General features: G+C 41.1%; 2 protein-coding genes across 2 annotated transcripts; both read left to right on the plus strand.

Annotated features, from left to right (window-relative positions):
* The first annotated feature begins 3,207 nt into the window (after positions 1-3,207).
* prelp (proline/arginine-rich end leucine-rich repeat protein) lies at positions 3,208-10,084 on the plus strand. The gene is made up of 7 exons (XM_069710057.1): positions 3,208-3,295; positions 6,521-6,956; positions 7,046-7,231; positions 7,341-7,498; positions 8,027-8,223; positions 9,143-9,218; positions 9,352-10,084. Exons 2-7 carry the CDS (start codon positions 6,525-6,527, stop codon positions 9,440-9,442), a joined length of 1,140 nt encoding a protein of 379 aa, XP_069566158.1. The 5' UTR covers positions 3,208-3,295; positions 6,521-6,524; the 3' UTR covers positions 9,443-10,084.
* A 2,076-nt stretch (positions 10,085-12,160) lies between these two features.
* il19l (interleukin 19 like) lies at positions 12,161-13,699 on the plus strand. Its single transcript, XM_069715297.1, has 5 exons — positions 12,161-12,322; positions 12,506-12,568; positions 12,728-12,880; positions 12,971-13,033; positions 13,547-13,699. The coding sequence occupies exons 1-5, from the start codon at positions 12,161-12,163 to the stop codon at positions 13,631-13,633; spliced, it is 528 nt and encodes a 175-aa protein (XP_069571398.1). The 3' UTR covers positions 13,634-13,699.
* The last annotated feature ends 1,413 nt before the right edge of the window (positions 13,700-15,112 follow it).

Genomic DNA, 15,112 nt, shown 5'->3' on the forward strand with positions numbered 1-15,112 from the left:
GAAAACATCATGTCTGACCCTCTTACCATCTCTAAAGGTGTGCCTCAAGGCTCCATCTTAGGCCCTATTTTGTTCTCCATTTATATTAACGATGTAGCCAAAGCTGCAGGAAATTCCAGGATTCATCTGTATGCTGATGATACCATCTTATATTCAGCTGGTCCTTCACTCCACTCTGCTGTATCCACTCTTCAACTAAGCCTCACCTCCATCCAACAGTCTTTCCACAACCTCCATCTGCTCCTCAACTCCAAAAAAAAACAAATGTATGCTGTTTGACCGGAAAAACCTCATCATCCCCAGCCCCCCCAACATCTACAGTGCTGATGGCTCAGAGCTGGAGTTTGTCAGCTCCTACAAATACTTTGGCTTCTGGTTGGACTCATCTCTCTCATTTAATATACATATCAATTACCTTCTGGCTAAAGTCAAAGCTAGACTGGGTTTCCTGTATCGAAACAAGGCCTCCTTCACACACTCTACCAAATTCACCCTTGTGAAAATGACCATCCTTCCTCTATTTGACTACGGCGATATAATTTATAAAATGGCATCTAAGACCACCCTCAGAAAACTGGACACACTCCACCACTCAGCAATCCGTTTTGCCACAGGTGCCCCCTTCACCACCCACCACTGTGATCTCTACAGACTGGTGGACTGGCCCTCCCTTCACACCAGGCGGCTACAACACTGGCTGCTCTTGGTCTACAAATCCCTTTTGGGAATGACCCCTCGCTACCTCTCAAATCTTCTGCACATCTCAGACAGCAATCGCCATTTAAGATCAAGTGACTTCATTAGGCTCATCGTTCCAAAAGTCCGTACTGTGTTTGGTCATAACGCCTTTCATTTTGCCTCTGCAAACGACTGGAACTCACTTCAAAACACACTCAAACTAACAGCTCTTACCTCTCTCAACATGTTCAAACTAAAGCTGCAACAAATCATAGTTGACTGCCGTACCTGCTGACCAGCCCTTGCTTCTCTCTCTCTCTCTCTCTCTCTCTCTCTCTCTCTCTCTCTCTCTCTCATTTTTATAAAGAAGATCCAGTAATCTGCCTTTCTCATTTTATTTATTTATTTTTATTAATTGTATTGTTTATTTTGGTACATAGTGTTTATTCATTTACCCATGTTGTCTTTAGCCTTTTCCTCATGTGTTTGTTATACTGTTTTGTATCTGTGCTGTTTGTGTCACTGTGTGGACTGTGTTGACAGGTCATCATTGTAAATGAGAATTGGTTCTCAATTGATTTTACCTGGTTAAATAAAGGTCATATATATATATTTGCACTTTCTGGACATTTTTGGCTAGTCATCCATTTTTTGAATCTCTGTTATTTTATTATTATATATAATTGTATTTTATCATATTAGACTGTTGTAAACTAAGTTACAACTCTAAACCAAACTAAAAGCCTCTGCAGTTTAACTCTGTTACTAGTTTCAGCTGCCTACTTTTCCTCCATCCAAGCAGTGAGGTGGAGGAAATATGATCTTCTCTGACGTAGTCCTCAAAGAAGAAACCAGCTTTGGTGACTTAACTCTGTTTATCAGTTTGGCTAATTCTCTTATGTTGTGTTTCCACCACATGTTGGACTGCTGGAAGGTGAAGTGCATTACCAGTATTACAGTTGTAAGTCCTCATAATAATTTAAACGTAAAAGTAAAAGTGATGATTGTTTGTCAGTCTGTAATATGACACTGGCACAAACTTTATTGTCAGCATGGCCTCCCTGATGTGTGGGCTCCCTTTAATAGTTACCACCTCTGTATAAGAGCACTGCTGCCACAGACCAGTCCGCTCAGAGCCAAACAGTAGCAGGATTCTTACAATTTGTGGCAGACCACCTCATTCAGAGGATAGACTCACTTTAATTTCCAGGTTGTTCAATTTAAACTGTTAGCACACCATTTTAAATTCATTTCTGATGATATTTCAAAAAACTCATGAAGCATTGCTGCTAATGACCAATTATTTCCAATGATGTTACCCCTGAAGGCGGCACAGAAAAACATGTACACAGGAGGTTTCTGCAGTTGATCAGAAGAGTCTGAGTCATTAAATAACTTTCTTGCACCCGTTTTAAAATGGTAGTAGAGAAGCTCGGAGAGAAAAGCACCCACCCAAAAAGTGAGGATTACATACACTCCTCTTTCTTTCTTTCTTTCTTTCTTTCTGTGTGTGTGCATGGTTCAGTCTGGTCCAGATGTTTGGGCCAGCTGAGCTCCGTATCCCAAACCTGATGACTGAGCTGGAGACAGGAGTGCAGTGGGAAAGTGAGGAAAGTGCATGGAGACGGAGACATGTGTGTGTACATGTGTGTTAGAGACGGATCCCCACATATGTTCGCCTCATTATCGTTGGGCTGCAGCTCACGCAGCAGGAATGCAGGGCAGCAAACACATGTCCACCCCCTAACCCCCAGTGACATATAAGCACGCGCGCGCGCGCGCACACACACACACACACACACACACACACACACACTCTCTCTCTCTCTCTCTCTCTCTCTCTCTCTGTTAATCACAGTGCTACCCAGCCCCACTTCCTGAAAGGCCCACCACAACACCCCACGCCTCAACTGGACCTCAGTGATCAAACTTCTTCAGTTTACTTAGAGGGAGGAAAAAAGAAAATCTTCTTGGACATCGAACTGACTCAGAAAAGATGCCATGGAGTTAGTGGAGAGATGCTGCTAATGAAAAGCACATGACTGGATCTGTGTGCAGTCATCTAAACAATGGCGGAGTGGGTGGGAGACAGAGAGGAGATGCAGTTTTAGTCGAGCTTTCCCTAACAGAGGTACAGCGCTCACAGCAGCTCTCAAACACTTCTCATATAGAAACACATGTTTGTGCACAAATATCCAAACATGCTTTTGTACCCTTTGTTTCTGTTTTTTCAGTCTTTTCTGAGATAAACAATCTCATCGTATGGTGAGGCAAAAACAAAATAATAACAAACTAATCCAGTTCAGACACATGAAAGAGCCCGTGGTCTTCCAGCAGGGATTAAGATTAAATCTCTCTGGACCCCAGCCGAGCAAAGGGGGAGAAAGAACCACTGTAACCTTCGGAGGGAAAGCAGCCAGGGAACAAATCCAACAGGCAGCCTTGTCCACCAGAGGAGAGGGAGAGAGGAAGAGAAGAGAGGGAGGGAGGGAGGGGAGGGTTAGGGAGAGAGAGAGAGAGGAAGAGAGGGAGGGGTAGGGAAAGAGTGGGAGAGGGCAGAGAGAAGAAAAGACACAAAACTTGTGACTTGACAAAAGAGGGCAGGTACCAGAGGCAGGTAAGAGACACTCTTTGTTTATTTGTTTCCAGAGGGTCTGTTTTTGATGAGATATGATGAATAAGATAAGAATGCAGGCAGGAGAGTGTTTGTGAGTCCAGCAGAGATGCAGCGGGAGGCAGAGTGAGGGAAGTGTTGGAGGACTGAGGGGGGATCCTGGCACAGGCAGAGCTGAGCTGAGCCATGCCTGATGTGTTTCTATAGAAACGCTTTGCCAGACAAAGTGGTACTCTGTCCTCTGGGGACCCGCCACACATCGGGACGCTACTCTGCTTTTTTTCTGCTCACCTTGATTTCAGATTTGTCTATCAGCCAGTGAGGAGAGCTCCCACCACAATAAAGAGAAACTATGTGACGGTGGAGCTTCGGTTTTGATTTAAACAAATGCTTTGGCTGCTTCAATCAGATGGAGCTTCAAGGTGGTACATGGACAGATTCTCTGCTTGGATTAATTTGACGTATTTTGCATTGAAGTCAGATGGATGCTGTTCATTCACGGGTGGCAAAATAAAACAGAGATATAAATATCTCTTCTAGAAACGTATTAAAAACATATCAGGGATGAACGTTTTTTTCGTGTATCTGCAGATGCTGTGCTGGTGCATTTTTTTGTAAACTGGATGAATTTGTGGTTTGTGAAGAATGTAAAAAGAAAAAACAACAACTGAACTCAGCTGAGTTGGCTGATGATCAATAAAAAGAAGCAAAGATTACAGAGAGTCCAGTGAGACAGTCAGGAGTACAGACTGCCTGGAATCTGCAAAACAGAGCAGACTTCCAGTTCTTCTACTCTTAATTCATGGTTGTTGTTTTTTGATTTATCCACTAATAATTTATTTTTGTTTTGTAACTTCTTTCCTGTTCATCTATATGAAGTCACCACCGATTTACAGTAGATGCAATCTGTGATCCAACCGTCAGATATCCGATTCAGATGAGTGAATCCTGTTGCGCATGTCGTGATCTCATTCAAGGCTTTTAAAGTCGTTTTACGAAACACTGGTGATGACTTTTGGTTAAAGGAATGACAGCGTCTGCCCTGCCAAAACATCACAACACCACACAAAGGACTGGAAAGAGCTCATCTTTAAGGACTCTGTGACAACAAAGAGTCTCATGAAACTGAAACAAGGTAGTCCAGTAGTGTACATACAGCTCTAATAATAATAATAATCACTAACTTTAAACCAGCAGGCCTACCAGTACTTGAATAGGTCTAAAATGTATTACATCTAAATTATATTTTAATAGCTAAATATCATTAGTTGCTCTGTGACTAAGTCATATCTTGATTTTTGATGTAAAAAAAACCCACAAAGAAGACATCTTTAATAACGAAAAAGTCACAATATGTTGAATTTTAGTTTTGGCTAATCTTAATTTCAGATGGCATCATTGGTTCAAATTGTATTGTTGGCCTGATAAACAGAAGTTAAGAACATAATCCCTTTATTCTTATCACGTGGTTTCATGAGGACAAAATGAGGATCCAATTAAATTTCAAAATGCATCTTCTGTTTTAAAGTCAAATTGTGATTAAACACTTTTAATTGAGAATAATTAAATTAATTTGTAATCTGATTCCATTCAGATAAAATGGTTTCTTGGATCCGTGACCTGTTTTCATAAGTGATTTTCTCATGCTGATATTCACCAGATTTACTTTTTGAGGTCACAAATATCAAACCAATGAGTCAGCCATCTATAACAGTGAGTCTTTAATTGTTTGCCAGACTTCTAGTCATTACCACAGAGGGACAAGGATAAGGAGGGTTGGTTGTGGTGTTGAACGAGGCTCAAAAGAGAGAAAAGGGAGGGCAGTGCCAAGGAACACTGTCAGAGAAAAGTTCAAATTGTTTTTTTCAGGTATGACAGACTCTGGCACCGAGCTTCATTCCTGCCTCATGATTTATAACGAATGTTTATCAAACCGGTCAGAGGCTTTCCGAACTGAAGCGAAGAGATCGGAAATTAACAGTGCCAAAGGATTGTGTATTCTGAAAGCTGTGTGGTAAATATTTACAGCAGGTCATCACTGACGAGGCACAATCATGCACAGCTGGATGAAATGCACACACACCTCAAACTAAAGCACGGCCAAAAAGGATCTTTCCACTTTAAAAAGAGAATTCATCTCAGCTGAAGGCTAAAAGCTTGAGATAGGAAGTCAAACAGCTGCATCATGTGTGTCTCCGAGGTCCTTGCACTGTACACACAGGGAGGCCAAGTTAAAACACTCACATCTGTGGTTACGTTTCATCAGTCATCAGTTGCAGTACACACCTAAAATCACCTCCCCTCTGCTCTCCTGGTCGGAGTAACCGGGTGTGTCTCAGGTCAGTCTGTAGACTATCAATGTGCTAAAATAAAATAATGTGCAAAGTAGAAATTTTCTAAACTCTGCAACTCTGGAAAGATTTCAGACAAACTTTAACGACCTGAAATAACACAAAAACACATTCCTGTTGAAAAAAGCGTGCAAACTCAAAACATAAAAACAAAAACAAAAATACATATGCGATCCATCAGAGTTTCTTTGGGATTTGGTGCAGTTTCCATTGGGCCTCTGCTGGGTCAAAGTGCTTTAACCTTCCAGACCTGCAGTTTTCTCCCTCTGGACCAGTGCTGACAATAGAGCTTTTATTCCTCAACCTTTCCTTTCCTCTCCTTCATAAGAGCTAATTTCCTGTATTGGTATCTGCCCCTTCTCCTCTTGAATTTAATCTCACCAAGAAAAACGTGACTGCTCCTCAGACTATCCCTCCTATTCTGCTTCTATTACCAAACTACAATTTCCATTTGTTTAAACTGGAAAAGAATGCTAGTATTTTCTGATTTTGTCAAAACAAATTTTGAAGATAAAAACTCACTGGAAAGATTATGAGAGCTTATTTAGTTTACATTGCAATTATTTTCAGCTCAACGTGACACTGGAATCATACATTGCAAAATGTTTCATAGATTTAAGGCTAAAATAAAATATCAAACCTGAAAACTGTCTCTCAACACAGGTTGAAAAAAAAAATAGGGATTTTGACTTGTGCTGGAAATATTCCCATGATCCTCTCAAAATAGAAACAGTCCAGAGGCAAACAAAAACATCTGCTGTCTAAAAATATCAGTAAAATCAAAGATGATATGATTGATTGTCTTGGACTACACGGAGCTTTGTAGCATTTAATGTTAATTAAAAATCAAAACCTTCCTTTTCATTCACTGTTGAAGCACAATGAAGGCTGGTGTGGGACTCTTCTCAGCATTGGCTCTGTTCCTCCTCATGGGGGCAGTGTTCACCCAGAGACCTCGGCCAAAGAAGCCCACCAGGCGCCCGGCCACCACCAGGAAGCCCTCGCCCCCCAAGCCCGCTGTACCGGCGCAGCCAGAGCCCCTGGAGCCGACAGACTTCCCCCCGCCCATCATGGGCCCGCCCTCCAGCTACCCCGACTGCCCCCGAGAGTGTTTCTGCTCCCCGAGCTATCCCAACGCTCTCAACTGTGAGAACCGGAACATCCGCGTGATCCCTGTCATCCCACCCAGGACTCACTACCTGTACCTGCAGAACAACTACATCTCAGAGGTGACAGCGGAGCCGTTCCTCAATGCCACTGAGGTCCGCTGGGTCAACCTGGCGAACAACCGCATTCACCGGATAGACAAACAGGTCAGAGAGTTTCCTCTGTCGATATTCATGATTTAAAAACACCACAGAAACATTTTATTGTAGTTGTTCTGCATCCATCTCTCATGCAGGTGTTTGAGAAGATCCCGGCACTGCTGTATCTCTACATACAGCGAAACCAGCTCAATGAAGTCCCTTTAGGCCTCCCAGCGAGTCTCGAACAGCTCCGTCTTGGTAGGAATCGTATTTCTAAGATCCCTTCTGGTGCCCTCAGCAAGATGGGGAACCTGACTCTGCTGGACCTGTACCACAACCAGGTGAACCTCACTACTACACCTACTACACTGTGCTACTCAGGCGCAAGCAGCATCAACAATCTCAAACATTTCTGGAGCAAATAAGAGTGTGTCATGTCTTTTCTATCAGCTGAGTGACAGTGACCTGGGGAAGAACATCTTTAAGGACCTGAAGAGCCTCATGCAGCTCAACCTGGCTCACAACACCCTGAGGAAGATGCCTGCTGGCGTGCCGAGTACCCTCATTCAGCTTTTCCTAGACAGGAACCGCATAGACGACATCCCAAAGCAAGTATACAGCGCACACTTTGTCAGCAACCCATTATCACCGCAAAGCGTGAAATAGACACGCCAGTCCACTACAGCAAAACGTGAGATAGCCACGCTTTGGCCTATGTAAGGGTGTCAGTTACACATTTTGACAGTGTGAAACTTACATGCAGGTAAATGTCATGTGATGTGGGATCATGTCACCAAGGTCCCGCAACAGAGGCAACAAAGAACTTTTTTTTCCTTTTTTTTCTGAACCCCAACCACGTGTTTTAGCTATTACAAAAATGTTCCTGTAAATCACATGACTCTACGCATGCAGCAGGTTTCATTTTCGTCCACTACAGGAAAACCGTCACATCCAGACAGGCCAAAGCGTGGCTATTTCACGTTTTGTTGTTGTGGACTGGCGTGTCTATTTCACGTGTAGCCGTGATACAAGATTGGTGTCACAGTTGATGAACATGAGCAAACTCACACTGCTCGCATTATCCATGACACTGGTTGGATATGAACTTCTACCGTCGTTCTTCTCATGCCGTTCAGAGACTACTTCGAAGGCTTCAATCACCTGGCGTTTGTCAGGCTGAACCACAACCAGCTGAGTGATAAAGGAGTTCCCAAGGCTGTGTTCAACGTGTCCACCCTGCTGGACCTTCAGCTGGCCCACAACCAGCTGTCCTCAGTTCCCCTCTTCAACGGCCACCTGGAGCACCTGCATCTCAACCACAACAGCATTGAAAGTCAGTAATTCATTTTTACCTCATCAGGTGGTCTGCATTGTGCTTTTGGAAACATCTAATTTATTAGGTATTATGAGCTTTTCCGGCTTCATGCAAATCATAAATTCTCGATCATAAGCCTTCAGAGATATATTTTTGTGACTCATCACATCAGCAAAAGTTTCTTATAGTGAAGTGAACTCATAACGTTCGAGTGTTTCCATAAGTCCAAGTAGGTCTAACTGCAGTCTGGTTTAATCGGTTTCATATGTCCACCCCCTGCATGGCTCAATGTCCAGACTTTTATGTGGGAAAAAAACTCAATACGGTCATTCAGTTACAAAGGTAGCAAGTTACAAGACTAAAGAAAAACTGTGGTTGGCCGGGGTCCATGTCACTTAGGAAAAATACAGTCAATCAGAAGAGAACGATATTGATATCAATCGGCCTAAAAGACACAGACACAAAACAGACGATTTATGTCAGACCTCCAGAGAAAAGCAGAAGAGAAGACATATTAAACTAAATAGAGAGGGTTTTGATGACTTTAAGTCACAAAAATATCTTCTCATTGACATGATAGGACCTTTAAATGAAGAAATATGAGATGTTTCTATAATAATTGCCTTTTAGCCATTATTCCTGGTTGTCTTCTCTGTAATAATTTACTCTATTTGTTTTATCCCTGTTTTGAACCCTGTTTGTTGGCTTACCTGATTTATGTCATTTATGTTTTTTTCCCCGATTTCAAAAGTTCCATATTACAGGCCTTTAAATGAATATTGACTCTGCTTTAAAAAGGGCTAACTTAATTACTAGGATTCAATCATTTGCACTAATTTAGGTAAAATATTTACCTCTAAAATTGTAGACATTTTTGATTGTATCCTTGTGTGAACACTTGAGTTTTAGATGTTCATGACTGTGTTTTTACTAACAGGCATCAACGGCACCCAGATCTGCCCGTACAGTCTGCAGGTCGACCCGAGTGATCACAGCCTGGTACCCAGGCTAAGGTACGTCACAGTACGTCTCGGTAGAACTGGTACAGTAACAGGAAGTAAACAGGAACCAAAAAATGATGTTAGGAAACAGAGAGTTTTGAAAAGTCATTATAATATAATTTAAGTACCTGTTGTGTTGCCTCAGGTACCTGCGCTTGGATGGAAATCACCTGAGTCCTCCCGTCCCTCTGGATGTCATCATGTGCTTCAGACACCTTCACTCAATTGTCATTTAGGAGAAGCACGCCTAAAGGCCCGGGGGCATGCACGCACACACACAAACCACACACACACACACACACATACATACATGCACACATATGCACAAATGCAGCGTCACTGAGTGAATTCAAGATGACACATGCTCAGTGAAGCCTGAGGTTTATACAGCCGAACACGCTGTGGAGCTGAGGAACTCCAAAGACCTGTAAAGCTTTGATAAGTCAAGTTTTTAAGTTTAATGATATGTTTCATTGTTGCCAGATTCCAGAAAATCCAAAAGTGGATGTGTCAATATCTAGGTTATGTTTTTGTAGGAGATTATCAGTCATTTTCTGTTTATAAAAAGAAAAAAAAACTATAGTTTGAGGAAAGTCTGAAAATACAGGTACATTGACAGACATGCTACAGATACAGAGGGTAGTTATGTTTGCTAGAAGATGCGATTCGAGTGGAGAGGACAAAGGACAAACCTGAAGTGGATTTTAAAAACATAACTACCATGTAGTTGGAACGGTCCCAAATGTGCCTGCGATTTTCAAGGTGCTCCATGTAAAAATGACATTTTATTCTTTCTATTTTAAATCCTCTGTATAGTATTCTTCTGTATAAAGAAGCTTTGTACAAATAATGGAAAATAAAATGTTTTCTTGATCATTCTTTATGCATAATTAATTTCGATATTTCTTTTGGCATTTTCTTTCTCATCACCCCTCCACCTGCAGTAAAAACCGTTTAGTAAAATTTGTTTTTAGATTTGCTGCGACTCATACTGATATATTTTAGATGGTGAGTATCTGGCTTCGTTCACGACTATTATCTGCTTTGTGTTCAAATGTATTCTCACAAATAGAGACTGTGGTCTCTATCTAAAAATCGAATAAAGAACAAAACAAAATCTAGGGCTGCACAATTATGACACGACGGGAGCAGGAAAAAAGACATTAACAAGCATAAAGGTAATTACAAATAAACAAATATTTACTACACGGGTCCAAGAAATCTCCACAAAGTTGAAACAACTCTGAACAATATTAACAAAAAGTTATCAGCGATGTTTCTCATAAAATGAAAAGGTAAGGAGACACCAGCTTTACCGAACTGGCAGCAGGATTGTTCTACTGTGTTGGTGTTTTTGTTATTATATTCACTACCATGTTGGAGGAATTTTCTGCTTTTTTTTTTTTTTTTTTTTCAGTCAGAAAAATGCAACTTGGCCACAAACATGTAAACATTAAAGTAGCTGTAATTTATGACCATAAACATCCACAGAATCAGACTCTTGAGTTGGATCATAAAAGGTTTCCACCATGTTCAGAAAGCTTCCCGATGCCCTCTAGTGGTTAACAAGCACAACACAATGAGCATTGAGCATTAAGCATTCCTGAGCTGTTAAGTGCTCTCGACAGATTCTAACATGTACTTCCTGGAGGGAAATGTGGAAATTTTGCACTTCCCCTATTTACAGTTATTTTGCTACCTATTGCCACTGGTTGACTATTATTCCATGAATGCAGGTTATTCCCGTTTCTGCTGAACTTTCCTACTGCCCTGAATTTTCAGCCGTCAATCAAAAGTTATTCCCTGGCCAGACAAGCAGGTGAGCAGGTCTGGTAGGTATTTCCGATCAGTGCTTGTCTGACAGTAGCAAAGTCAGTGTCAGTGATGGCACTTCTGGAAGGAGAAAAAGCAAAAACTGGGTAATGTCTCAGAAAGGAAGAGAGTTGATTTTCAGAATATAGCCGATATACAAACAGTTATACAACCTGTGTGAACAGATAGAAAATGAAAAAAAAGAAAACCTCTTTTGCCCTAAAATATCACAGGGTTCATAAAGCTGATGATTCAGTGAGTACTTATCAATGAGGAACATGTAGCTGCAGCAGGAATGATGACACTTAAAGCTGATGAATGACTGATTATATAACTACACGTCACTGTGTCTCTCTACTATGATCACACTACACATCAGATAGGAGGAAATCTTCCATCATTCCTTTTCCTTTTCTTCCAAACAAGTAATGAGTTCAGCCAAAAAGTTCCTTTAATTGTGACACACTTCCTCCTCCTGTAAACCCATTAGTGTGCAGTGCAGGTACATACATGTGTATGTGTATGTGTAACCTGTTCAATATCTGAAAAAAATCCCCATCACGCCACTATAAGAGAGACAACATGGAGACACAGAGGCACATCGTTTCCAGGACTCGTCCTCCGACTAACACACACACAGGTGAGTCGAGACACAGGTGTTGCTCCGGGTGATGGTGATGGTACCTGAACGCTGCTTTGGCCATCTGTTTGCCTGTTGAATGGATTCAACTTAATGTTATCTTTGATTCTGAAACGAGATGAGAAAAGATTAGAGAACATGTTTAAATGGAGAATTGTGGTTTTTTTTTTAGTATGTTTCATGTTTTTAAATGTGTTCAGGATGATTTTATAAATGATTTAATGTCACTTTACTAGTGATGAAATATTAGTTTATCAACACAAAAATGCCAAATAATTTAATGAGTTGCTGCTTGTGTATAGTTTGGATATTGTCAGAAATTTGTATTAACATTTTTGCACTATTTCACAACTTCACAGACAATTCCTCAATTGATCAAGAATCTATTCAATAACATAATACATATTAAACATATTATAATCTACATGATGAAAGATTCTCGTTTTTTTTAAGGAGATTTCGACAAACAAAATAAGCCTGTCTGCTTTTCCACCAGGTAACCATGGTGATGAGGATGCTGCTCAGCTGCTCTGTGTGCCTGCTCCTCCTGCTCAGCTGCCTGAGGGAGGCAGTAGAGAGCCGAACGCTGCATCTGGACAGCTGCTCCGTCAACGTTCACACACACGAACTGCGCAAATATTACTCTGGCATGCGATCAGATGCGGTGAGTTTAATACAGACATACTTTCAAAACCTCCGACTCTAAATAAACACAGACAAAAGTGCTTTACTTCACACAATTACACAGGAAATGACAGGAAGTGTTCACAACAAATACCGCTGAAGAGCCCTTTAAGCGGATTGAAACTGTCAGAAAGTGATTCGAACTGTTTTATTTCAACGCCAGGTGTCAGCAGACGGTGAGATCGGAGTGAAACTTCTGGATAAATCACTGATGAAAAAAGTTCAGGTGAGGCATTTTTGTGCTTCCTATCATCACTTTTGCATCACAATTTCCATATTTGTCTGCCCTAATCCAAATACATGTCGAGAGCATATTTGCAGTATCTGAGCATCAGTATGAGTGTGTGAAAGGTGACATCATCTGACCTTCGCGTGTCTCCATCAGGAGGGTCAGAGGTGCTGCTTCATGCGTCTCCTGCTGCGTTTCTACGTCGAGAGAGTTTTCAGTAACCACGCCTCCTCTGAGCCGCAGCAGCAGCGCTGCTCCAGCGCTCTGGCCAACGCTTTCGTCAGCATAAGAAGAGACATACATAAATGTGTATGTTTATTTCAACAATATCACAATGAAATGTGCTTTATTTAAACACGGCCATGACTTGTACTGATGTGTGTGCTCTCCTCTGTGCAGCACTGCCTCTGTGGAGAAGAAACCCAGAGACAGATTGACTCCGTGGATGCTGAGTTTAACAAGGTAGACGACACAATACTCGCAGTACATATGTTCAACATGTTTTCATGTCTCTTATGACGGACAGCAGAGGGTGCTGAGGAGGAGGCTCCAGGATCTATTCAAGTCACTCTTTTTGTTAAATTATTAGTGACTTGCAAAAACCAAAACATCCAACTCTCTCAAGATTTTTTTGAATTACAAACCTCTCTCTCCCAAAATGCAACAGTGTAAATAAACAGAATTGATCTGTTTTCATCAAACATGGATTCTCTCTCACACACACACACACACACACACACACACACACACACACACACACACACACACACACACACACACACACACACACACACACACACACACACACACAAAGAACATAATATGAATTAACTTTTTGACAATGGGCAGAGGGCAGAATTATAAAACTACTCCTAGCAAATTGTGTTATTTTCATATATTTATGCTTCCTACTAAATCTACTTTTCCACTTTTCTCTGGGTGTTTTCTCAATTTGTTTCTCTTCCTGCTGAGCAGCTGCAGATAAACCAGGCATCCCAGAAGGCCGTGGGAGAACTGGACACTGTGCTGGAGTGGCTGGAGGGAGTCGGACAGAAAACATGAACCGAACTCCAGCGCCCCTCGAGACCCAGTTTTCACCTGAAGATTGGGAATGTATCAATTTCACATTGTGGCCCATTTTGCATTTCTCTATTTGTACTTGAATTAACTTCATATGTTTTTGTATCCACTAAAATGTGGTCAGAGTTTTTTTATTCAATATTTATAATTAGCACAACATATTGTAGAGGTATCTATAGTCATCTGAAATAGAGAGCTGTTCCAGTTTGGTTTGTGTGCTTCTACTGTAAAGCAGAAATTGCAATGCTTTAATTTCAACATCAATAAAGAAAATGTTGCACATTGTAACTTTGAGGGTTATTTCGGTGATGTCCGCTTCATACTACCATCTAGTGGTGAGCAATGAAGTATTCAGAGTGTATCCCATAGCTCACCATAGCCTACTCTGCTGCTCCTCATCAGTCCAGGCAATAATTAACAGACATAAAGATGTCGACGTGACGGATTCAGCAGGAATATTGAGCCATTTATTCATGTTCAGATGATACAAAGTTATGGCCAAATCTCTAAAGTTGGTTCACATAAAAATCTTACTGAGACTGATGAGATTAATATATCATAAAATCAATAGAGGTTCAAATCCTGCTGTTGACCAGCTTGTACAGTAGATATCTTAATTTACAATTAAAAACTTGGTATAGTCCTACTGTGTGTGTGGGGGGGGGGGGGAGCATCTTAGGTACAAATTTGATGAACTTGTACTTTACTTTATATTTCCTCTACATTTCAGAAGGAAATTATTACACTTTCCACTTCACTACATTTGTTAAACAGATTTTAAAATGAAGATCTGACAAAGTGGATAATATAACAAGTATTTAAAGTAGAAAACACAAAAAAATATAACTTCTACGTATTGCCACTGGTACTGCCAACTTCTTGTTAACTTGTGATGTAAAAGTGACTCAAAATCTATCTTAGCTTAGATTAGACCACCAAATGTTGTTTGACATTAATTGGGAGGGTTTCACACACATAGCAGGCATCCACTACTACTCACTAATGGAACAATAGAAACAAAAAAACAGAAGTCTTTCCTCTGGTGCCATCTTATTGGAGAAACAAAAAACCACAGAGTGTGGTGGTATGTTTAACCGTTTCTCTTCCCAGATTGGCTATAAATTAAAACCCATAACACGAGCCTTCACATACGCACTTGTCTCCCTCTGAGCTCTTCATCAAGATCATACTGAGAATATTTCTCCAGTCAGAAATCTTCCGTCCAGCACGACTCCTCGGTCTCTGCTCCTCTCTGTGCTGCTTCTGTCATCTGTTTTTGGATTGTAACTACGACAGCTGCATTGTCCAGAGGGCCTCCATGACAGACTCAAGAAACTTCAGGAGGACTTTTCTACAGACTACAGACTTCTTTTCAGGTAATATTTACGTGTATTGTTAACCCAGTTCATCCTAAAATGGGATGCGGGATTCATGAATAGCTGCAGGTTGACACTCAATCAG

This window comes from Brachyistius frenatus, unplaced genomic scaffold, assembly GCF_029030835.1.
Source record: "Brachyistius frenatus isolate BFR_SWC_R1_liver_20210118 unplaced genomic scaffold, ASM2903083v1 Contig_4, whole genome shotgun sequence".
NCBI classification, from domain to species: domain Eukaryota; kingdom Metazoa; phylum Chordata; class Actinopteri; family Embiotocidae; genus Brachyistius; species Brachyistius frenatus.

Excerpts from the sequence above, each read along its gene's own strand:
- prelp (XM_069710057.1), top strand. The coding sequence starts at position 6,525 with ATGAAGGCTGGTGTGGGACTCTTCTCAGCATTGGCTCTGTTCCTCCTC. Across the intron at positions 6,957-7,045 it reads TTCACCGGATAGACAAACAG|GTGTTTGAGAAGATCCCGGC; the intron begins GTCAGAGAGTTT and ends TCTCTCATGCAG. Across the intron at positions 7,499-8,026 it reads CGCATAGACGACATCCCAAA|AGACTACTTCGAAGGCTTCA; the intron begins GCAAGTATACAG and ends CATGCCGTTCAG.
- il19l (XM_069715297.1), top strand. The coding sequence starts at position 12,161 with ATGGTGATGAGGATGCTGCTCAGCTGCTCTGTGTGCCTGCTCCTCCTG. Across the intron at positions 12,323-12,505 it reads CTGGCATGCGATCAGATGCG|GTGTCAGCAGACGGTGAGAT; the intron begins GTGAGTTTAATA and ends TTTCAACGCCAG. Across the intron at positions 12,881-12,970 it reads GAAGAGACATACATAAATGT|CACTGCCTCTGTGGAGAAGA; the intron begins GTATGTTTATTT and ends TCCTCTGTGCAG.